The 24,451-nt window shown below is 52.4% G+C and overlaps 1 protein-coding gene and 1 long non-coding RNA gene across 5 annotated transcripts in view; one reads left to right on the forward strand and one right to left on the reverse strand.

The window, feature by feature from the left end:
* LOC137221959 (uncharacterized) lies at positions 1–20,481 on the reverse strand. Of its 3 annotated transcripts, none has more exons than XR_010942219.1 (5): positions 20,131–20,481; positions 3,056–12,836; positions 1,747–1,878; positions 919–1,111; positions 1–143 (listed from the first exon to the last, which is right to left on the reverse strand). It is a non-coding gene; the product is annotated as an uncharacterized lncRNA (long non-coding RNA). The 3 variants fall into 3 exon arrangements; XR_010942225.1 differs by lacking the exon at positions 3,056–12,836 and adding an exon at positions 19,168–19,245; XR_010942223.1 differs by lacking the exon at positions 3,056–12,836.
* Positions 4,102–24,451, forward strand: part of ZFP36L1 (ZFP36 ring finger protein like 1) — a 24,665-nt gene continuing 4,315 nt past the window's right edge. Inside the window, exon 1 of one of the 2 annotated variants that reach the window (XM_067732444.1) lies at positions 4,102–4,259. Coding sequence is in view for 1 of the 2 variants with exons in the window: in XM_067732443.1 (XP_067588544.1) it covers positions 23,464–23,520 (57 nt within the window). In the remaining variant the exon portion in view is untranslated. Of the gene's footprint in view, positions 4,260–23,269; positions 23,521–24,451 lie in introns of those variants that run through there. The other variant, XM_067732443.1, reaches the window with a different exon arrangement.

Raw genomic sequence — 24,451 nt, forward strand, 5'->3', positions numbered from 1 at the left:
TTAGGAATATCTTGGTGCTTGTGTTTATTGTCTATCTTCCACTCAGAATGCAAGTTCACAGGGGAGAGATGCTTGATCTCGTTTGTCCATGATGGTATTTCCAGCACCCAGGGCCTGGCACAGAGTAGGTGCTTAATAAATGTCTGTTGAAGGAACAAATGCATGAGGTCCTACAGTACTAAGTGCTGTGAGGTCAGCGCTATCACCATCCCCACTTTGCAGATGAGGAAACTGAGGCTCTGGGACATGGAAGGGCCACTGTGGAGCTGGGATCTCCATCAGGCAGCCTGGCATCAGCGCCGTGGCTCGGCCCCACCCTGCCCTAGGCTGCCTCCTGGCTCCGGAGCTCCTGGTCTGAGATGCAGCCTAGGGCCTGGAGCATTCTGCCCCCTCAGCCACCCAGCTCCTCCCACCCCCAGGGCCTAGGGACCCCCCCGCTGGGGGTCCCACGCCCACTGCCATGAAGCCTTTTTCTCAGGCTCACAAGCACCCCAGCGCAGCTCCCTTTCCTGAGAACCTCTGTCATAAAGAAGGCGAGGCCCTGATCTGGCCTGTCTCTCCACCCCAGGCCTTCCTCACCCAAGGGAACCTTGGTTACAAAGATGAGGGTCACGCCTTGCATTTGTATTAGACACCTTTCCTCTGGGGAGCTCCTGGCTGAGGGGAGGCTAATTAGCTGTGCTCTGGGAAGAGTAAGAGCTGACGTCCCAGCCTAGGCACTGGCTAACTAGGCACGGGGCTGGCCCTCTGGGGAGCAGTGTGTGTACCAGCCTCATGGCACGTCCCCTACATTTCCCTTTGCTGCAAGAACTCTTCACAAGGGTCCCTTCTGTCTTAATAATAAAAGCTATCTTTTATTGAGTGCTTACTATATGCCGAGGGCTTGCTAGTCCCCTCCTGTCTACTGAATATACCCACCTGTGCCAAGTACTGGGGGCGATTGTGAAATGACAACACCAAGGCTCCCATTATCCAACCTCACTCCTTGGCGGCAGCGGGCCAGTGCTTCACGCATGACCTCACGTAATTCCTGAGAAGCCCTTGGCGTGGGGCGTCACATGGAACAAGTGCTTGATAAGTGGTAGCTCTCACTGTTCGCCTTCAGATCAACCTTATGAGGTAAGGTACAATGTTATCCTCGTCTTCTCAGACGAGGAAGCTGAGGCTCAGAAAGGTTAAGCCACTTGCTGCAGAACACACAGTGAGTCAGGAGCAGAGCCAGTAACTGGAACTGGACTGGTTTGACTCTGAAGCTGCAATAGTTTTCCAGATGCTCTTCTCTCCCTCCCCCCAACCTGGAGGTGATTAGCCTCCAGGCCTGACTTTGTGTAGTTGTGTGTGGGGTCACTGAGCAGAAGCCTTTTCACCCGTCCCTCCAGCAGTGCGCTGGTGGGCTAGGCTTGGACCTAAACACCTTGGAGATCATCTAATACAACTCAGATGAGAAAACTGGGGAGGGAAGTGACTGTGCAAGGCGACAGCCCTAATGGGCAGATGCCTCCTCACCGAAGCATGAGGCACAGAGGCAGTGGGGTGGCTGGTGGTCACCTCACCCCCCTGCCATCAAACTGGCATCGATACCAAGTAACAAGCATCCTCACAACAGAGTTCCTGGCTTCCATTCGTCACCTTGCTCCCTCCCCCCTTCCCTGCCAGGAGCTGCCCCAGGGATATTTGTGTGGGATGCAGGTTAAGGCAGCTGGCTGGGAACTGAGACTGGGGTCAGGGATGGTGTCCTGCACCTACCTGCCCTGCAGGACAGTCTGGGGGCAGGCCTCACCCTTTGTAGCACACCTCACACGTCACTGTAGTGACTCCAGAGCAGACGCACAGTAGGTACTTAAAAATGCTCGCTGGAGAAACGGCTGTATCCTGGACCTGCAGTAGGGAGATGAAACATCCAGTGCACGGGTGGGCAGACGGTACGCCAGGTCTTCTCACCATTGCTCACCTGGGTCCACCAAATGCGGCACTCCCTCAAGCCTTGGGAAGGAGCCTGGGCAGATCGGGTTCAGGAGCAACAAGTTCATGGGTCACGGGCACTTGACTGAGGTTCCCGCAGGGGGGACCCCATTCTCCGGCACTGTGGAGGGTGGCTAAGGGCTCAGTACCCAGGTTCCTCTGAATGTTACCCCTTCTGAAGAGGCAGGTCTTTGGGTACCAGATACATAGACCTGGGGACTCTGACCCTCTGCCTACCCACTCCCCCAATCCAGCTCTGTCCCTCCAGTCTCTGCATCTCCATCCACCGTCTACAGCTCTCACCTGCTCTACCTGCAGCCTCAGTCCCTCTCCCAGCCTCCCCTCTTCCCTCCTCCTTCCCACCTCAACTTAAGGGTTTCCTCAGAGAGGGAACACGAGCCACTTCATCCCAAATCTGAAATAGTTTTCCATGTATGTATATATATATATGTTCTTTGAGCACCTTATTCTTTTCCTTCATGGGAATTTGAAAACTTTTTCAAATGGAATCTTATATTTATTTATGAGATTATCTGTTTAAACAAATCTCTCTTCTCTGTTAGAGTGGGCCCCATGAGGGGGGGAACTTGGTGGCGGTCACTTCTGGTCCTCAGTGCCCAATGGGTGGATGACAGAATCCCCAGGACAGGATGAGCCACTGAGCCGGTGGTTCTATAAACGTAGTCCCAGCAGCAGCACCTGGGAACGTGTTAGAGAGGAAATGCAAATTTTCTGACTTTGGGTGTGGGACCCAGCAATCTGGGTCTGAACCAACTGGGCACCAGGATTCAGGTGCACACAAAAGTTTGAGAACCACCGGCAGAGGCAAATCCCCTGCTGTTGGGTCAGTGTCCACTGTGGCAAAGGGCCACCTGAGCCGCCTATAAAAGGCGCTGGGGGTGAGCAAGGCCACATCTTCAAAAGCAGCAAGGGGAAGGAAGCCCTTCTCTGAGGAGGGACGGCCGAGGGTGCGGACATTGCGCCATCACCGGGACCCCGACCCCGGCCCACCGTGCTGTTCGGCGGACTGGCCACTGGAGGGCAGTGCGACCACGTCCATCGCGTCCCTGCCCGGCTGCAGGCGGAGGCCTACCCGGGAGACAGCTGGGGCGGCTTCAGCCAGGAGACAAGAAAATAGAAAGGGATCGCGGCCCAGGCTGCGGCCTCGGCCCACGGGCCCCAGACGTTCTTAGAGGCCGAAGGGACCCCGCCGGCGCGCATCCGCGGCCCGGTATCTCCGAGGGGGCCTCCCTGCCTCGCTCCTCCAAGGCCCGGTCTGCTGCCTGGAAGGCTGGGAGTTTGGCTCGCCTGGGGCCTGGAAGGTTCGGAGGTCCCGGGAGTGCAGGACGCGCAGGGGAGGAGATGCCGTCAAGCCGCCGAGGGCAGAGCGCCAGGGGCAGGGCTTTGACCGCCTCCCCAGAGGCAAAGGGCAGCCTCCCGCGTGACCCCCTCCGAAGTGCAAAACAAGGCGGCCATCTTGGCGGCGCCTTAACCCTCTCGTGGCCGGGGCCGCGGCCCAGCCAGGCCTGGGCAGGCTTGCGGTTGGAAGCTGCGATGCCACGGGGACGGCGAAGAATTTCCAAGAACTTGAAGAAAATCCTGGATCCTGGCAACTCCCTCGGGGGCGTTTGGAAACCCCATCCCGTTAGCATTAGGAGCCCGAGCGCCTTTGTAAGTGAATTGGACTTGTTCCAGTCACTCCCTGTTTTCTTCTTGCCCCGTATTCCAAAAGAGAAAGCCAGAGGCCGCAAACAGGCAGCAAACGGCGCTCCTGGTGGCCATCAGGTGTTTGGGGCTAGCAGAGCGTCTGGAGCCCAGACGAGCGTGGATCCAAGTGTCGTATCTTGTTGCTTACAGCATAGAGGGCAGCTTCTTCACAGCCAGGCCAAGGACTGGCAGCCTGGAGCTGACTCCAAGTGGCCGCCTCCTTTCAGCCCCTCTCCACCGTGAGGACTTTAGCTGCCGTTCTGAATGCCATCTGAGGAACCATAAGCCCTCCAGGCCCCACCATTCCTGTGGTCTCATATCTGATGTGGCTCACACATTGATACTGCCTCTCTCTCATTTGGGTACTTTTCAGCTTCTAGAATACACTTTCTTCTTAATATCATCAGCCCTTCGAGGTGCAGCTTGAATATCAGCTTCACCGGGAAGCCTTCCTCCAGTTCCACACCCTTCGTTTCCAGCAGAGCCCGTCATTTCCCTCCCTGCCCACTGGAAGCTCCCTTGGTCTCTGCTGTAGGATGTCCTGTTTTCCTCTCTGCATCCCCCGCCACTGAATCGTGGGCACCGTGAAGGTAGGGACTGTGTGACGGTGGTCTGTGGCGTCCCCCTTAGTGCCTCGCACATGTAGGTCATTCAGGAAAGGGTTGCCGCAGGAGCGTCATGAAATTATTGAATGGGTTTTGGTGTTGTAAACAGATTTCCCAAACACTTTGAACCTTGAGCAAAGGAACATGTAATGGTGTTTTCTTAAGCCCTGTAATGGAGTCCTTTTGTGTGTTTAATTGCTTTGTTATTTTTGCTGGAAACGTCAGGGTGCCATGGGAACAAAAAACATGGGTCCTAGCTTGACCAAGAGGACTAACCACTGAGCCCCAAGTGTTCTCATTGCTTCCTCTGTGTGGCCTTGGGGTCGGAGCCTGTGACATGGGATGGCAGGCAGCAGGGCAGGCCCCAAGGACCAGCAAAGGAAGGTCTATGTCTCTGGCTGGGCTTGAGGTCATGATTTCAGGCTGAGATCTCAGGATGAAGCAGAAAAGAAAGCGCCTTGAGAGTCTCGGAGAAGGTGGAAGCTAAAGGAAGAATCCTTTCTTTTTCCTTTTAAAAGAAAAAGCCAAAAGTGCCTCATGAAGGACTGCAGAAAACCCCTTTCATGCCTCACCCACAGATGATTTGCTGAACGCTCATTAAGGGGAAAACAAAGAGGTGGTTTTGTTTATTTATTTAAGAGGAAAAATAAATGAGCTGTGACAAAACAATTTGAAACCAGGCCCCTCCGAGACCTGGGCTTTCACTTCCTTGATGGGAAGTAAAACAGAGAATCGAATCCCCCTCCAAATAAAAGTGAAGTTAATAATCAGACAGCTCAGCCCTGGCCACATCCTGTGTCAGCTCCCTCCCTCCCTTGGCTCACTGTTTATAGCTGCGGAGCCCAGAGTCGACTTAACTCTTTCCTCCCCATCCCTCTCCATCCCCGGGAAGCCCAGCCCTGCTCTGAGGCCGGCGGGCTCCTCATACCCTCTGGTGCAGGCCTCGCCTCTGCAAGGCTGGCTCTCCCCATTCCGCACAGGGCGGCCAGCCTGCCTCTCGGCCTCTGGCTGATGAGTTTAAGGAGCCCAGCTTAGATTTGAGTGCTGTCTTCTGCTTGTCCTGCACAAAACCCAACGTGGGCACAGGAGGGCTGCACTGGGTACCTGCTTACCTCTCCACTGCTCCAGGGAAACACTAGCTAAACCCACTCCCACTCCAGACGCAGGGCCTGTGCTCCAGGCAGCCTCCACAGCCTGGTGGTGTCCTTGAACTGAGTTCTGAGGGAAAGAAGCACAGACCTTTGGGGCTCTGGGCCTGTGCTGAGAGCAGTACTATGTATGTCTCTGAGCAGCTTTCTGAGAACTTTATGCTCTCTTCAAATGCCTTCCCATATTGTAACCAGCCATTGTTATTGTTGGAAGCAGTGATCCTAGAGAGTCATTGCTATCCTCTTTTTTAAAAAATTTATTTATTCCTGGCTGCGTGGGGTCTTAGTAACTGCGCGCACGCTTTCTCTTGTGGCGAGCGGGGGCTACTCTTCGCTGCAGTGCACGGGCTTCTCATTGGGGTGGCTTCTCTTGTTGCGGAGCACGGGCTCTAGGCGCTCAGGCTCAGTAGTTGTGGCTCGCAGGCTCAGTAGTTGTGGTGCATGGGCTTAGCTGCTCCGTGGCATGTGGGATCTCCCTGGACCAGGGCTTGAACTTGTGTCCCCTGCATTGGCAGGCGGGTTCTTAACCACTGCGCCACCAGGGAAGCCCTGTTATCCTCTTTTTACAGAGCAGGAAACTGAGGCACAGAGGGTTAAGTACCTTGCCCATTATTGCAGAGCTGGGATTTGAACCCAGGCATTGTGGCTCCAAAGGTCTCGCAACAGAGACTGCTCTCTTCTGTGGAGCCAGGGGGCTTTCCGAGAGCTTAGAATAATCCTGTGAATGCATTTCAAAGATCCCAAAGCCTAAGGACCTTTCGAGAACTTTCGAACTTTGTCTTGGGCTCTCCTCCTTTCTGGGGTGAAGGCACAGAGAACATGGGGTGGGGTCCAGTGGACAGTGGAATGAGAGAATGTGGAGCAACTTAGGATGGGACAGACCTTTCATTCGCTTGGCAGGAGGTTCTAGAGCAAGGATCCAAAGGCTTGGCGTGGCCGTTCTCTCGGCCACCGGTCTACTTTCTGCCTTTACTGCCTCCCTCATCCCTGCCAGCCCTGTAGCCTGTGGGTCCCTCACCTGGTCACAAACGCCCTCTTCTGGCTGAAGCTGGTCTTGCAGGAAGCCACTCACCAGTTGCCTGGGGCAAGTGGCAGAGACTTCTGAACTGGCGGCGTGGGCCATCTGCCTCTCTGGGATGCCTCCCTCTGCATGCCCTGGCTACTGAGGTTTGTCTTGGAAGCCATCTGTTGCCAGGTCGTCTTTGGTGGGTCCCTCGGATCCCTGGAGGGTGTGTTGTGCTGCCCCCTGGTGTCTGGAGGCTGTCCTGCCCGCTCAGCTGCTTAGAGCTCCGGAAGCTCCCTGTCGGGGTGCTGCTGAGCAGGCCTGCTGTCTGTCTGTCTGTGCGCCCCAGAGCCCTGGCCCCCATCTTTGGGAGTGAGCTGATCTGCGGAAGATCTGCTTTCTTAGGATGCATTTCTCCATTCAGAGCCATAGCCCAGACTGGGCAGAGCCTATTCCTCCTTTTCAGACTCATTCTTCATCTAGAGAGAAAACTCTGGGGGCTTCACTCCTGTTCTTCTCAGAGCAGGGGTGGCGCCTCTGGGGAGGGAAGGGCACAGCAGTGGCTTCTTTGTGATACCCAAAGGGGCCGACACTCAGCAGGTTGCCTGGCCCAGAGAGGTCTCAGAGAACGCGTGCTTTGACTCCTATTGAATTTAGATGTTTAGGTGAAGCATCTGCATATCAAACAGCGCCCAAGCTGGGGTGGCTCCACCGCGGTCAGACATTTGCCAAACACGCCTCAAGTCAGACCCAGCCTTTATCAGTGCTTACAGTGCTAGGGCACTTTAGGACCATTAATCTCATTTACCCCACGCTCTGGGAAATGGGGTACATGTGATTCTCCCCACTTTACCAGATGAAGAAAGTGAGGTTAGAATACCTGCCCACTCTGTTATAGTGGCTGTCTGCTAGAAAAAAAAAAAGTTCATTGTGGTTTAAAATACATTGAAACCAATTAAATAATTTTCACTGAGTTCAAAAGCAGTGCAAATGGACAGCAGTCCCTCTGAATGTTTTTTCTCGGCCTGGGAGGCCCTGAGGGGCAGGATGGCATTCTTGGTCCTCAGCGTGTGCAAGGAGGAGGCTTTGGGGCACTTTCCCGATCCCGGAGTGGTGGTCTCCCTGTCTGTTCTCCAGCCCTTCCCAGCTCCTGGCAGGTCTCCCCACAGCCTTACCTCTTGTCCAAGAGCACATGTCCTTGGGAAGTAAATATCGTGTTGCAAGAACCAATAAGAGGAGAATCCCTGAGTTAACATTGTTTTTTCAGCTTTTATGAACTTAAAACGTTATGCAAAATTTCAAACATATACAGAAGGTGACATACCCGTCACCAACATCACCAACTCTGGCCAAGTTTGTCCATTTACATCACCATCTGCCTCCCCACGTCCCATATAATTTTAAAGTAAGTCCAGTGTATCAGGTCATATCACTTCATCTATCAGTATTTCAGTAAAAAAAAACCCAAAAACTCATTACACTTACCCACATTGTTCTTATTTCACCTAAAAATTAATAATACCACCTAAATATTACTAAGATTCATTTGCTGTTCACATTTCCAGAACATTTTTTGAACTCTTTGCCTTTCTACTTAAAGAAAAAAAAATTGGCCCTGAAATAAGAATTTCTCAGTATTTGGTCGTCCTTACAATAGCTCCTAAAGGGACCGATTTCTGAATCTGGGCAAGAATGGCCAGTTACCGATTCTCTGAGGCCAGCGATCGTTTTTAAGCTCACCCCGCTACAGCCCTCCGCTTGGCCGGGGCCGTGCACATAGTGGGGGCCACGTTAGTGTGAGCGGAGTCTCACGTAAGGATGAACACAGGGAGGGTGGGGATGCAGCACGTTGCGCTAATGCGGAAGGACTGGAGAGCAGCCCCCTGTGTCCTCCCACCCACGGTCTGAGTGGCTGTCCTTGGCTCTCCGTGCAGTGGTCCACCCGCCAGCTGCCTGTGCCTCCTAGGGGACCCTCCTCTCTCTCTTGCTTGGGATACTTGACTCTTTTCCAGTGACTCCGTGGAGCCCCACTTTGTGGGGCCTCCAGCCGTCTTGGTATTGCCAATTTGCTGCTTAACGTACAGCAGCAGTTGACAGGGTGGTTCACGGAGTGGGCTGCTCACTCGTGCCAAGCGCTTTGCTCATCTGTCCTCACGGCAGCCCCAGGAGGTGGGTATTGCTGTCACTGCCATTTCACAACACACAAGACTAGCAGAGGGCAGGTACGTGCCTTGCTGGCCTAGGAAGGGGCAGTGCTAGGATTTGAAGGGGGTCACTCTGAACATCGGGTGCTCTCCACTGCAGCACATTGGTTGTCAAACTTTAAGATTCGTTTAGCAAAATGCCAGGCAACTTGGCCTAGGACCAGGCACTTACCCTCTTGAGGACAAATCTCGACAAGTTAGGATCTGCAGTCACCATGCACTTTTCCCTGCAATATTCCCATCTTCCAGAACAGATAGAGCATCACTTATTATTATACACGCCCTTATTATTAGGAGATTAGCTCAGTTGAATGGAATACATTTTAGGTCACACAGCCTCTAATTTCTTGCTTTGTCTTTTTTTATGGTTAAATAATAGCTTGAGTCATAGGTTACATGACGGTGACAGGTTTGAAGGTTAGGAGGGATGGGAAGAAACTGGGTTGCGTATCTAAGGCCACAACCTAGATATTATCCCTTCTGTACATTTTGTCACATATCTCAGTTGTTGATACTTGGAAAAATGTGACTTTCGGAACGTACAGAATCAGGGGCAAGTACCTGAGAATTCTCGGAGGGAGAAGGGCTGGTGTGGGCACAGTTTTCTCTACCTCAGTCAGTCAGAGTTCAGCCCGTGTGGCTTCCCTAGGCTGAACTTTGGAGGAGCCGTCTCAGGTGGCCTGGTGAGGCTCGACCCCTGTCCACGAGGAGCCTCCCTCACCCACCGCGGACAGCCTGGGGGCTAAACTATATTAATTCACTCGCATTTTATTTTTTATTATTTTTTTGCGGTACGCGGGCCTCTCACCGTTGTGGCCTCTCCCGTTGCGGAGCACAGGCTCCGGACACACAGGCTCAGCGGCTATGGCTCATGGGCCCAGCCGCTCCGTGGCATGTGGGATCTTCCCGGACCGGGGCACGAACCCGTGTCCCCTGCATCGGCAGGTGGACTCTCAACCACTGTGCCACCAGGGAAGCCCCTTCCTTTACTTCTTGATTTTGCCTTGGTTTGTTTCAGCTTTCTCCCAACTCCTGCTGCCCTAGAGAAATGGAAGAGTAGGTAGAGGTGGGAAATGGAAAAACCAAAGCAGACACAGAGGAGAGAGGCAATGGCGGACTCAAAGAAGAAAGAGAAGCAGCAGAAGGCAGAATCAAGAGGCCAGACAGACAAAAGGAGAGGAACCAGTGTCTTCTGTAAGTGTTCATGGGGGTTTATGGACACTAAGCAGTAAAGGCAAACTTCCAGAAGTTGTTTGCCCACCATGGCAATGAGAAGACTGTGGCTATCATTAGGTCCCCTTCAGAATGTCTGGAGGTGAATTTAAATCGTCAACATTGTTTCCAAAAGTTGCATTTGCTGGGACTCCTCTAGTTTTGCCTAGAGTTGGGTATACCAGTCTTCCATGAACCCCTGCTGTTCCAGGAACCGTGTGTCTGTGGATTGGGTTAGCCCTGGTCCTCAGAGAGCTGCCTGGAAGATGCAAAGCTGATGACCCAGCTCCATCACACCTAACGCTTCTGCTCAGATTCTCCAGGGAGCCCTCCAGAGGCAGCGTGATAGAAGCCACCAGGTTCTGCAGCAAACTAGACTGGTTTGGGGCCTTGCCCCAGGAAGATCAGCCCTCACTCTGCAAAAGACCAATGGTGGGGGTGAGTTGGGAGAATTGTAGGAAAAACAAGGGCAAGAAGGAAAGCTTGCTTTTCTGGGACTGTCCTTGCTCAGTGTTTGGAAGAGTCTGAAATCCACAAAAAGCAGTAAGGCTCACAACAGTCCTGACTGTGGCTGGTTGAGGGTCAGAGCAGTTGCTTTAAATTCATGGCTGCCTCTTTTCTCTCCTGGGTCTCTATTTTTCATTTTTTTTTCTGGTGTTGTTTGCTTTCACGTTCTTCTTTTTTTTCAGAGTATTCATATCTTCCCCACTCTTCTTTTTCATTCTCAATTCTCCTTCCCACCCCACTCTGCCTTCTTAGCATAATTTTTCTTTTCTTTTGGCTTTCCTTGTTCTACATCTGGATTCCCGGATGGTTTATTTTGTCTGTTTCCTGAAATTTCCCTCCTCTCCCATTTCTTATAGTTTGTTGCTGTTGTTGTTCCTTTTCCTTCGGCTTCAGTTCTGTCCACTAAAGCTTTCCTTGGGCCACACAGGCTTTTAATTCTTGTTCATCTGTTTAAGCAGTGCTGGCAAGAAGCAGGCCACAGCCGGCAGGCAGAGCCACGGTGGCAGAAGAGGACCCGGGCGTCTGAAGATTCTCCCCCAGCCCCGGGGTCCTTGGAAGAGGGGCTTCCTTCTGGAGAGTGGGCTGGGACAGTGCTGTTCTCCCCCTGTGCGGCTTGACGTTGTCTGCCAGGCCTGGGCTGAAGGTTGGGGGCAGATGGTGTTTCCTCCACGGTGTGTGGGCCTGGGCCCCATTGCTCAGGGAGGCGATGGAATCAGCCCTTCTCGGTGGACAGGTGGAGGACTCATCAGGTTCCACCCAGAAAGGCTGAGGCTCAGGGGAGGTGCCCCATGGGGAATGTATCACTTGCCAAGCTCTGTGCTGTAGGTGGGAGGCCTTGCAGCATGGGGGCTGCCTCTGGGGGAAGTCTGGGGATCCTTTTTGATCCTCCGTCTCTGGCCGAAGCCAGCCTGGGCATCTGGAGCTGTCTGCTGGGGAGACTGAGGCAGTTTTCCGGTGGAAGGTCCTTCCTTCCCAACAGCCCCCACCCCTGGCCAGTGGGCGTTTTGAGGGCCCAGGAAGAATGCAAGAAGAGGCTGGTAGCTGCGAGGTGTCTCAAAGGCTCCTGGCCACTGGGGGCGGCACAGACCCCATCTGCGGGAGGCCCTGAGGGTCAGGTCTGGTGCCGATAGAAGCAGGTGGTACTTCCTGACGGGTGCGGTGGCGGAGAAATCCTAGAAGTTGCAGCCACACCCCTCCTTGTCTGGCGTGGCGTGGGAGGCGGTGGGAGCAGCCTGGCCCTGCTGCCCAGCTGTCTGAGGCAAATCAACTGCAGTCCATCTGGCTGTCCTCCGCGGCCCAGGCTGGCTTCCCACCCGGGGCCGTCAATGCCATTGGGTGCTGGCTGAGTCCTTAGCGGGCCCAGCTGAGGGGCGGATGGGTCACTGCTCCGCCAGGGGCACACCTGCAGCTGAGTTGCACCCTGGGGTGGAGGGGCCCAAGAGCGCCAGGTGGACGCCCATTGGGCTGCGCTGCCCTTGCCCAGGCCCTGTGGTGATGGTGGCCACGTGCTTCTCTGGAAGCACCATCAAGTTCCCCTCGCCTTCTCCACACCCTGCCACCTTGCTGAGTCCCGTCCACTTCCTCCTCCTTCATCCACGCACAGCCTTCGGGGCCACTTTACAAAGGACTGTTGATTATATCAAAGCTTTGCTTATTTTATATTTTGCTTATATTTCCTTGTGTTTTCTAAGCCTCTAGTCCTAGAGTCCAACTCTTGGGTCTAGCACCCCTCAAGACCCTAGAACCAGAGCCCCAGGAGCCCCCAGGCCCTGATTCCTGGGCCCCGTAGAATTGGTTTATCTCTGGTTCCAGGCAGCGCCTCCCTCCTTCCCCACATAGAGGGCCAACCTAGACAGGAGGGATGATTAGGGGACAGATGATGGATTTTCTTCTAAGTGCTCCCTTCAATTCTAGAGGAGAGCTGGGGGCGAGGACCCGGCCTCTCTGATGTAGGATTAGGATCCGGCAGCCTCTTGCCCTTCCCAGCGGAGCCCAAAGCACACGCTCCTTCAGTCTGCGGTCTCAGTGCCGCCTCGTTCCTGCCACCTCTCTCTGCCTTCCCCCTTCGCACGCACCACGCTGTATAAATATTTACACCCCCGGGCTGGCAGGAATCTTTCTCCAGCTGCTTCCCTGGTCTCTGGGAGAGCTTGTTCTCTTACTCAACAGCTGCAGCAGATCTGGTTGCCTTTGGTCAGACAAGGGCAGGCCCTGGTTTGGGGGCCCGCGGTCCCCCTCTGGGGTGGAGGGTGCAGTTGGCGGGAGAAACTCAACTCTAAAGAGGTCACGGGGTGATGGCAAAGACCCATGCTCTCCTCTGCTGGCTGCCTGTGCGGCGACCCTCCGAGAGTTGTCTGATCCCTGATCCGGCTGGGACGGTGGGTCCTGCTTCTGAAAGGGACAGCTCCTCGGGGTGGGGTCTGCGCCTCTCTGGGCTGGGTTTTGCTGCATAGGGCTGGAGGATACTTTCAAAGCCAGCTGGCTGGTGCTAGGACAAAATAGGAACTTAGTGTACCCGCGGGCACTTTACAGTTTACAAGTATGTGCTATACCCTCGATCCTCCCTGAAGCAGATCCCCCGGTTTAGAGCTGGAGAATCTTCATATTGGGCTGCTTCTCCCCAGCTCCTGCCCCGGGCCATCCTCCCTCCCACCAACCCACCCGGGGGCTGGGGAGTGGAGAGGATAGATGCCTCTTTCCCCACCTTCCTTGGCGACCCGGGAAGTGGGATTTTGCCCAAGAATCAAGCTGCCATTTGTTGGGTTCCCACCCGCCTGGCACTGTGTGAGGTGCTTCCCCATATTCTCATGTAATTATTCAAGTCTTAAGCCCAGCAGATTTTTTAGCTTCCTTGTGTGTGTTTCCTCTTCCTGCCCTCAAGACAGCTGTGGCCGCGTAGCAGTGAGCTCCCAGACACAGGGCCCTGCCTTCTCTGGTGCTTTCGGGTTCCGTGGAACCTTCAGGGGCCAGCTGGTAGACACTAGTCTCACCTAACCTGCAGTGGGTGCAGGTCACCTGCTGCTGCCTCCTCTCCCGTGCCTCAGTTTCTCCCATGTCTGTGGGAGGTAATTAACCTGTGCTCCATAGCTAATTCTAAATGCAGTGCAGGGACAGGGTGGTGTCATTTAACTCCTTTTTCTGTGTGGGGGTGCTGTGACAGAAGAGAGTGTTCAGGTATCAGGTACTATGAGGCTTGTGTGTTTGGTGCTTGGGAAGCCTGAGGGGAAGGAAGACAGGGATAAAAAGGCCTGGATTTCACCAGGTAGTGGAGCCACTGGGGGTGCAAATGGGTGGGCGGGTCCTGATGGGGGCCCGGGACAGAGGCCCCAGTCTCTTCCTACACTCATACTTGTGCGAGAAAGTAGACACGTAGATTCAATCTGTCTCTCTCTCTGAGCTCAGACTCTTTCTGGGCCTGGGAGGAAGGCTGCTGTCAAAAAGTAAAAGGCCTGGCCCAGTGCTTGGTGCTCAGTGGGTAGAGGGCCATCCCAAGGTGAGGCAGGGGAGGGGTAGGCTGGGTCTGGCCTGCCAGGGAATGTCTAGAGAGGAAGGTAGGAAACCACAGCTCAGAGACGTGCTGCTGGGAGATATTCCTGTTGCTGCCTGCCTCCCCACCCCCAAAAGGTAAAAGAAAACCCAAATAAAAGTCTGACCCGGCAGATATTAATACTCCAGAGCCAGGGCTGGTGTGCAAGCAGCCGCCCCCCGCTTCCCCCTTCTGTTTCTATAAGCGGCTGAAATAAATTTAGCGAAACAACCCCACCCGTCTGAGGGCCTAAGATTTCAGAACAGTGGGACTCTTTACCCTGAAAGCCCCTGTTTTTCAGAGCTGAGAGCTTTTTGTTTAAATTCCCTTTGAGAATGGAATGCTCTTGATCTAAAATAATTATTTTACAGCAGTCATCTATTCCTCATAGATAAATGCTTTGACACAGTATGGCTTGCTAGAAAGCCGATCTACACATGCTGTACAGCTTAAAATAGTCAACTCTATGGGGCCACTGCCCGGTTGGACCCGTTTGGATATTTATTGTAACATTATTCTTTGCGATGTCTGTGTGTGTTCAGCTAGTCCCCTCTGTTGTCTGTCACAGGACGGTGGTTATTGCTGGCTAAGTTGCCAAAGCAGAGAATTACTTATTTAGGGCCTACTGTGTGCTAGGCACTGTGCCGGTCGAGTTGAGAGCAGAAAGAGCCTGCTCCTGGAGCAGACATGCTGGGGGGGAAGAGAGATGTCGAAAAGTAAAATGACTACAAAAAACTGGCAACTAATATCATACTTAATAGTGAAAGATCGAATGCTTTCCCTTAAGATTGGGGTCAAGGTGAGCGTGTCCAATCTCACCACACGTATTTAACATCATAGGGGAAGTCCTAGAGAGGGCAATATGGCAAGAAAAGAAATATAATGCATATGGTTGGAAAGGAAGAAGTCAAACCACTTCTATTCACAGACAACATGATTTTCTATAGTAAAAAAATAAAAAAACAAAACAAAGCTCAAGGAATCTACCAAAAAACCTTCTTAAAACTAAAGTGGCTTTTGTAAGATCACAGGATGCAAGGTCAATACACAAAAATCAACTGTATTTTTATAAACTAATAATGAGAAACTGAAAACTGAAATAAAAAATTAAAATACAGTTGGCCCGTGAACAACACTGGTTTGAACTGCACAGGTCCACTTATTTTTTTGCAGTAGTAAATACTACAGTACCACGTGATCCGAGGTTGGTTGACTCTGCAGATGCAGAAACATGGATATGAGGAACTGCTCATATTCCAGAGGGCCAACTATAAGTTATACGTGGATTTTTGACTGTGAGGAAGGTTGGTGCCCCTGGCCCCTGCATTGTTCAAGGCCCAACTCTAGTTCCAAAAAAAAAAGGGAAATATTAGGTATAAATCTAACAAAATGTATATAAGATCTGTGTGCTAAAAACTACAAAGCACTGATTAAAGAAATCAGAGAAGACCTAAATAAATAGACATATCATGTTCACGGATTAAAAGACACAATAGTAAAGAAGTAAATATGTACTTCTTCCTGAATTGATCTATGGACTTAATGCAATTCCAATAAAAACCCCAGTAGGATTTTTTTGTGGTTATAGACAAGCTGAATCTGAAATTTATATGAAAAGGCAAAAGAACTAGAATAGCTAAAACAATTTTGAACATTAAGAATAAAGTTGGAGGAATTATACCACCTGATTTTAAGACTTACTGTAAAATTATAATAATCAAGACAGTGTGGTATTGGCGAAGGAATGGACACACAGATCAACAGAAGAGAATAAAGAGACTCATACAAATATGGCCAACTGAATTTTGGATAGGTACAAAAGCAATTCAATAGAAAAATGGTACTCTTTTCAATAAACAGTGTTGGGATTAGACTTCCATAGGCAAAAAAAATTTAACTTCAACCTAAACCATGTTATATAAAAACTAACTCCAAATGAATCTAACATAAAACTATAGAAAATCTTAATGACCTAAGGTTAGGCAAGGAGTCCTTAGATGTGTCACCAAAAGCATGATGCATAAAAGATAAAACTGATAAGTTAGACCTCATCAAAATTTAAAAACTTTTGCTCTGTGAAAGATACTTTGTTCAGAGAATGAGAAGATAAGGATAAGACTGGAGAAAATATTTGCAAACCACTTATTCAACAAGAGCCTGTATCCAGAATATATAAAGAACTCTCAAAACTCAACACTAAGAAAACAAACAACCCAATTAAAAAGTGGGCAAAAGACTTGAACAGACATTTAACCAAAGAGGACATACAGGTGGCAAATAAGCACATGAAAAGAGTTGTTCAATATCATTACCTGTTAGACAAATGCAAATGAAAACCACAATGAGATACCACTACACACCTGTTAGAGTGGATAAAAGAAAAATTACTGACAATTAGAAGTGCTGCTAAGGATTCAGAGCAACTGGAGACTCTCATATATAGTTGTGGGAGATGCAAAATGGTATATCCACTCTCAAATAAGGTTTGGCAGTTTTAAAAAAAATAGACCTTAACATGCACTTAGCATATGACCGAGCAATCCCATTCCTACTTATTTAATAAGAACTTACGTTCACACAAAAATCTATACACAAGTGTTTACTGCAGCTCTATTCACAATGGCCAAAAACAGGAACTAATCCAGTGACCCTTAACAGGTGAATAAACAAATGGTGGTATACCCATACAGTGAAATACTGTTCCTCAATTAAAAGGAATGAACTATTGATACATGCAACTGCATGGATAAATCTCAAAGGCATTATGCTCTGTGAAATCATGTAGACTGTATGAGTTCAGTTATACGGCATTCTGGAAAAGACAAAATGACAGTATAGGGAACAGATCAGTGGTTTGCCAGAGTAAGGGATGGGAGGGTCTGACCACAAAGGGAGAGTGTAAGGGAGTTGTTTTCTTTTTTTGGCGGGGGGTGGTGATAGAAGTGTTCTGTTTCCTGATTGAAGTGGTGGTTACATAAATCTATTCACATGTTTAAATTCATAGAACTGTACACCAAATAAAGGTCAATTTTACTGTTCGTTAAATAGTTTAAAAAAAACTCACAAATTGAAATAACTACTTTGAAGGAAATGAAGATTCCATGAAGACAGAAGAGAGAAGACAGATACCTTGCCCTGATGGGGGGAGGGGCGCCAAGAATGGTTGAGGAAGTGATGCTTGAGCTGGGTACTAAAGAATGATTTAGAATTTACTTGGGCCAAAGGAAGGTCAATCAGATAGAAGAAACAGGCATGTGTCAAGGCCCTGGGGCAGGAGGAAGGATGGTTCATTTTCATCTGAAACTGACTAGAGCACAAGGAGTACCTTGGAGGGGCGGGAGAGATGGTGGTGGGGAGGGGAAGGGGTATGAAAGTCAAGAGTGGAGCAGTAAAAGAGTCTGATTATGCTAGACTAAGGGTTTGGTTTTTATTCTAAAAGGGATGGGTAGCAAAGGGTTTTAGGCAATTGTAATACAATTTGTAATACAAGATCCAGGTTTTGAAAAAAAATTACTTGGGCTGCCGAAAAGAGGGGGTTTTGGGGGCACACAGGAATCTTGGAAAGAACATCTAAAATAGGGTTTCTCAGTCTTGGTACTATTGACATTTTGGGCCAGATAATTTTCTGTAGTGGTGAGGGGGTGTGGGGGCTTGGCCTCTGCATTGCACGACGTTTAGCAGCATCCCGGGTCTCTACCTTCTAGATGCCAATAGCACTGACCTTTTCTCCTCCAGTTGTGACAGCCAAAAATGTCTCTAGACGTTGCCAAATGTTCACTGGGGTGCAAGTCACCCCCGGGGGAGGACCACTGCTCTAAGACAACCAAATCCAGTGCTTCTGGCTTCATAGTAGAGTCATCTAGGGAGCTTAGAAAATACAAATGCTGGGCCTCACCTCAGACCAACTGAAGCAGAATGTTTGGAGGTGGGGTGGGGCCTGGCACCTGGCATCTGCATAATTTTGAAAGCTCCCCAGATAATTCTGCTCAGAGTGACGTTTGAGCACCACCAGCCTAGTCCACCCTTTCCACCTATGTCTCAGAACACTGAAGCCCAGACTACAGAAATGACCCACTGAACTGGAGGCAGAGTAGCTCCAGAATCCTATTCCTAACTCCTAGACCAGTGCTCATTCCAGGGCCTCTTAGCATGTGCACAGAACATGCCCTGCGCAAACGGTGAAAGCCCAGCCTCCTTGAGTTACTGGCTCTGGCCCTCTGAACATCCCAGTGTTAAGGCTGCCATCCCCCCTTCCTGCAGAACCCAAGCCCTCCCCTCCTGCCACCCCTGGAACTTCTGCCAGTTCCTTCTTCTACTCCTGCTGCTAGATTCATGGTGACCAAATTGTCCAAATGGGCTCAACAGCAAGGGTTCAGTGCAAATCGAAAAAATTTACTGACCACCTACGCAGTTCTACTCATGAGTTCCAGGTAGTATAGAAGCCCTGGCCCTGAGGAGTTCAAAGTCCAGTGGGGAGTAAACAGGTATTTTCCATAAAATGCTGCAGGCTGCAAGGCACCACTGGGAGAGAGGCACTTTGCTTGCTGGGAAGCTGCCTGAAGCCCCAGCAAAAAGAAGCCCCAGGGAGGGGTGTGCAGCAACTGCTAGCAGCTTGGAGTGGCTGGGGACAAACGGCTCTCTGAGGTAAGCACTGTCTGGAAAGGGCTTCACCTTCCTGACCGTCCCAGAGGTGAAGTGACTTGCTCGAGGTTGTGCAACTGGTAACCAGCCGGCAGAGTTGGGCTTCCCATCAAAGTCTAGGTGGCTCAAAGCTCATGCGCTATCCTGTGTCTCTAGGCAGGCCCAGGCAAGGAAGGCAGGGTGGGGTGGGGTGAAGCTGTGGGCTAGCCTGGGAACTTAATGGAATGGTGGAACATCTCTGTGAGGAAAGTGTTAAAACAATGGACGTAAGAAGGAGGGTTTAGGCATCTCACTGCCAGGCAATGGGAGCCCCCAGGGCCATGCTAGCCCTGGGGCTGGACTCTCAGTCCTGGCAGGAGGCGGTGGGCTCCCGGAGCTGTACCCCAGAAGCTCCTGACACTGTGCAGAGCCGCATTTACAGCAGACCTCAGCTGCCCTCTCTGGAAGCCTGTGCCTGGTTTGGAGGCTACTGGCAGCTGAGCCATGCCCACTAAGCACTATGATAGGGGCTTGAGGATACTGAGAGAAAGAAGGGTCTGGCTTTTACTGGATATCAACAGGCCCCAGTGATCTAGTTTTCAGACATATCTGTGACAACAATCAGGTGTTTTTCAGTTGGGCAGCAGGTCCCCATCACCTCACCCTGACTCACCTTGCTCTTCCCCAGGCTCTGGGCCAGTGCCCTCTCCCCCTTTCCAGGCCTCGGGGCCTGCCTCGTCCAGAGCTGGGTCTGGGGGTCACAGAGTGATCGGATCAAAGCTGTGAGGTGACCATTTCATGGACCTCTATGCTGAAGAATCCTTTTGCAAAGTGAATATTCCCAGAATTTGTTTCATAGTTTCATCAGGCCCCAAGAATGGTTTAGTTTACACACGATGGCTGGGCATATACAAGGGTTCAGCTGGACGTGAGACTACGCACTTTGCTGGCCCATTTTAGGCAGAATTATCATCCCTATTTTAGAGGCTTTGGTCAGTGTCTTGAAAAGCCACACAGCTAGAAAATGGCACAGCCAAGATTTGGATCCAAAACGGCCCAACTTCGAGTCCTGGACCACTGATTCTCAGACCTTGGTGACTGAGTCACGAGCAGGAAATTTACAAGGAATGCCGATTCCCGGCCCCACCCCAGAGCATCTGATTCACTGGGCCTGGGTCCAGGCTGAGGAATCTGCATTCCAGAAGCACTACACCTGAATCTGAACCAGGTAACTCTCCAGGCAGCACTTGGCCCTTCCTCCCAATTTCTAATCCAGGAACCCTGCCGGTGTCCCAGGGTCTCGTGTAGCAGAGGGTGGGGGTAAGGGTGGGGGGAAGGGTGGGGTCCGATCCGAAGAATTTGGGTTCTTTTGCAAATGACCTGAAAGCGGGGAGGAGGCACAACATCGCAGGGCTCCGCAATGGCAGGGTCAGGAGGGGTCTCTGGGAAAGGAGTGCCTGGAGGGCGTTGGTGACGAGGCCTGGCCCTCCAGGGGCCAGTGGCCCAGCGCCCCACACCCTCACCTGCCGCGAGGTGCGCCCAAACTGGCCGGTGAATACATCCATTGCGCTTCCCTAATTCCGAGGGCTTTCACTTTCCCCCTTCACAAAACCTAACACCCCCAAGCCAAAAATACCTGCTTAGACCCTCCTCTCAAGGGGACCGTCTCCGTGCGAGCGGGGAGAGCCCGGAAGTCGGGCCTGGGACTGCGAACCTGGCTGGCTCATCGCCTCCCGCTCGGAAGAGGCCGTGCAGGTGAAGGGGCGGCCTTTCCGGGCCCGGCGCGGGCGAGGAACCCTAGGGCTGAGCGCAGGAGGTGGGGGAGGGCCGTGCACGCCTCCCGTTGGGCTTCCGGCCCGGGTCGTGGCTCGTAACCTTTCCCGCCACTACCGGGCACCTGCCGAGCACGTCCGGGCGGGGGCAGGCCGGCTCTGGCCCTCCTCGGCCCGGCGGGACGCTGCTCCCCGGTCCGCCGCGGCGCGGATGCCGGGTCAGCGAAGGGTTAAGGAGGCCGTCTCCCTCACCCTTGGAAAGTCCCTGAAATGACGTTGCAACCCGACAATTAAAAGAAGAGTTTAATTATAGAGACAGGTTCTGGGAGCTGGAACTAACCCGGTCGGTCGGTGGGGCCGGTAAACAACTCCGGAGCGAGCGGGCCAGGCAGGACGCCGCGGAGCCCGGGCCCCTGGGAGCGGGGGAGGGGAGCGGCCTCCGGGGGTTGGGAAACGGAGGAAATTCGAGGAATCGGCGTTCTCTTTGCGGAGGGAGGCGGGGGGAAGACTCTTTAGCCAGCCTGTGGCGCCCGGGCCGCGTCAAGGTGCTCCTGGCCGGTCCCACGACCGTTGGGGGAAAGCTGCGCCGCCCGGAGAGGGGGACATCGGGTGCGGGTCGGGACGCGCCCTGGGCCCCGCCCGCTCCGGACCCTTTCCCCCTCGCTTTCCACCCCCGCTTCTCCGCCCCTCTCTCGTCCCCCCCAGCAGAGCTTCGCGAACCCTCCAGAGTTAAAGACCAACGGGCCTTTTTTTTTTGCTTGGGGAGTGGGGGAATCAAAAAACCGAAATAGCTTCACATCGGGACGCAGACAAACCTTGTGGTTTTAACGCGCACCCTACTCTGTCCTGAAATCTGGAACTCATTACCTCATCACTAAGAAACTGCACAAAACCGCTCCCCCAACCCCTCCTTCTCGAAGCGGGGAAGGGAGTGAGCAAACTGCCCTTTAAGAAAGAAACCTACATTTGAATGATTTAAATTAAGGTGGATGGAAGTTATTTCTCCTTCTGGCGCTTGCCAGATTTCAAGAAAAGCTGAAAAATGGTAACAGGGAGAGGGAAGCAACAGGCAGCTGGACAGCAAAAGAAGAAAAGCAAGGGGCAGCAGCCGGGTTAAAAATGGGGGCCATCAATTTAAGCCAGAGGGGACAAATTAAAGCAGACGGACTGGGGATCACATAGGTTTGTGGCTGCAGCCAAAGCTGTGTGTTTCGCGAAGGTGAAAAACAACAGGTTCCTAAAAACGGTTGTGATTTGGAAGGTTTCCGGGTTTGCCCGGCCAAATTTAATGACAAATAAATAAGAAATGCAGTAAAAATATGTGTGTGTGGGGGGGTGTGGGGGTGGTGAGAGTGCGACTCCAGCGCTCTGCTGGGCCCGCCCCTACCTCTTCAAAGAAACGTGCTCATAATGGGGTGACCTAATTACATCGCAATGGAACCCGCTCTTAGCCACTCAGTGCACAGGGTTTCATAACAGACCCGGCGGCCTCGAGTGCTGGGAAGAAACGTGCGAGGGCCGAGGAGGCGGCCGGGCACGCGGGGAAACGGGAAAGAAACGCAGCGCCGCGGTTTCCACCTCGGTCTTGACTCCAGCACTCCGGCGGAGACCAAGGGGGCGGTGGGGGACACGTTAACAGTTTTTTATTTGGGTGGGTGGAGGGGCATCCGAACCTAACAGTAAATAAATATATTCTTTACAGTTTTCAAAAGAGTGATAATTCAGGGCCTTTCGGTTTCGAGGATCCCACACCCCCCTCCCCCCATCCCGCCAAAACAGCGCAGTGTGACAAGCCATATGTTCCGTTCCCGTGCGGGCGGGGGAGAAGCAACAGTAAGTTGAAGTGTTGCCTCCCCCCATCTCTTTACCTACATTCTTAGCAAAGTAACTTTTTTTCATTGTTCTGGCATCTAGGGGGTGTGCGTGTGTGTGTGTTGGTGGGGGAAGTTTCGGCGCGGCCCATGGTTCGGAGCGCGCGGGGAAAGTCGTGCGTTGCTGGGTGTTTTTTTCGGGGGGGGGGTGGGGATTAGGGGCGTTCATGAGGATTTAGGTTTTCTTTATAAAAATATTTAAAGATTGATGCGTGAAATAAATACCACAACGAGGCCTGTTAAAACAACCCGGCAACTATACTCCAGTAAAAATTAAACAAACACCCAAACAATCCGCCCGGACGGTGGTCTTCTTCGCGACGCTCTCCCACCCCTGCTCCTGCCCACACTCGGAGAGTGTCCGCTGCAAAGCGAGCGCGAGTGGAGACGCGTGCGGCGCGCTAAACCGCTTGGTTGCTCGCCCGCGCCAGCCCGGGTCCTCCTTGGGGTGGGGGGGAAGTCTCCCTAATCCTCCTCCCCCAACCCCCACCTCCGCCCCTGAAAAAAACAAAACCCTTGGCTTGAACGCTTTGTGCGCCTCTTATTTCCAATCTCCTCTCCCCTTGGGGTTTGCCGAGGGGAGCCGAGTGCGGAAAAGAACTCGGGAAAAGAGTTAAGTTGTGCGGCAACTTGGAGAAGTTTCCAGGGAGATCAGCTCAAGATGGGAACTGCAGCCCCGGCGCTAAGGACGGGCTTCTGCTCCCGCTTGTAAAAAGAGAAAGTCGAGCCCGCCTTTCTGCCCGACAAAAAAACAACAACACAACAACCAGAACCCCGAAGAGGGTGGAATGAGTGATGTCACAGAGCCGCGCTCGCAGGCTGACAAAAGGGGGGCGCCCCTCCCCCCCTGCGGGGCGCGCGGCCCCAGAGAAGGGCGCCTGCAGCGAGGGGTAGCCAAGCGAGCGGACTCGAAACTTTTCCTCTTTAAGAAAAAAAAAGTTGTGCGCGGCTCTCAGTGGGTTTTTTTTTTTAATTCGCCTTCTTTCCTCGTCTCCCCTCCCCCTTCTTCCTTTCGAAAGTTTTTTTTTTTTTTTTTTCCCAGAGTTTGACCGCAGGGCTGATTCAACTTCAGTGTCAATCAACTTTTTTTCCTCCTCTTCCTCATTTAAATAAGTTTAAAGCTCCTCCTCCCCCTCCGGCCCACCAAATCTGAAACTTATATAAATTGGGCTTCGCGCGCCGCAGCCCGGGAGAGTCAGAAAGGCGAGGGGCGCCGGGAGCAGGCGTGTGGGACTCCAGACCGGAGAGCCGGAGGCTGCGCCTTCCCCGCACCGGGACCTTCACGGCACACCAGATCCTTGTCCCTGCCCCGTGCGAGCGCCCAGGATGACCACCACCCTCGTGTCTGCCACCATCTTCGACTTGAGCGAAGTTTTATGCAAGGTAAAGTGGGGCGGAGCGTTTGCTTTTGAAAGTCTTTTTCTTTTTTCTTTTGTCTTCAAAAAGAATCCCCGAAAGTTTAGGTCTGGGAACGCAAGGGGGAGAGGAGGAGAGGCGAGATGGTTGTTTATTCCGCCCCATTTTCCCCCCTCAGTTTGAAGGAATTTGACTCTCTGCTCCCCACCCTTTGAGTTTCAACAGTTCCTGGCGGGGATTACATGGGAATCTGGAGACCAGAGTTTTGGGGGGCGAAGTTTGCGTGGGGCTGCCTGGGGGGCGCGGGGCATTGACCAGGCAGGATTGGGGCAATTTTTCGGTGATTCTTTCGTCCATAATGTGCTGCTCTTGAGCCGGGTGTCGCGAGTCTGCTCGGTTTCCCTGTGTGCGCTCTGGGTGTCGCCGCTGCCGGGAGGGGTTCGAGTCTCTCCAGCCCCATTGCCGGACTGTGGGTCGAGAGGTGGGGGTCCCTTGGGGAAGTGAATCTCGGGATGACGTTTTGCTGGTAGATTTCCTCTTCTGTTCTGGAGAGGCTGGGAATCTGCGAGAAAAGGCCAAGAGTTGTGGTTCAAAGGATGTTGCCAAGCGAGTTTGCAATGGGACTTCAGTTCGTCCCAGCTCAGCCAGGCTTCCTCTGTTATAGCCGACCGTGCTGCAAACTTTGGGGTGAGAGTGGGACTCGGGTTCACCCGCTTACCTGTTTTCCGAGGGACCGCGACTCCGATATGGAGGGGATGGGGGGACACGACTACAAAATGCCGGTCTGAGCTCAAGGGTCTCGGCGAGGAAGGATTTAATGAGGCCCTCAAGCCGTGTAGTTTGCCAGCTGGTGTGGAAAAAAGCAAGTTTTAAATCCGGAATATTCCAGGAGTGCCGTTTAAGCGTACATAACAGAAGCCTGTGGATGTTCAAAGTTTTTCGCCCCCTCTCCCCAATT

Source organism: Pseudorca crassidens, chromosome 1, assembly GCF_039906515.1.
Source record: "Pseudorca crassidens isolate mPseCra1 chromosome 1, mPseCra1.hap1, whole genome shotgun sequence".
NCBI classification, from domain to species: domain Eukaryota; kingdom Metazoa; phylum Chordata; class Mammalia; order Artiodactyla; family Delphinidae; genus Pseudorca; species Pseudorca crassidens.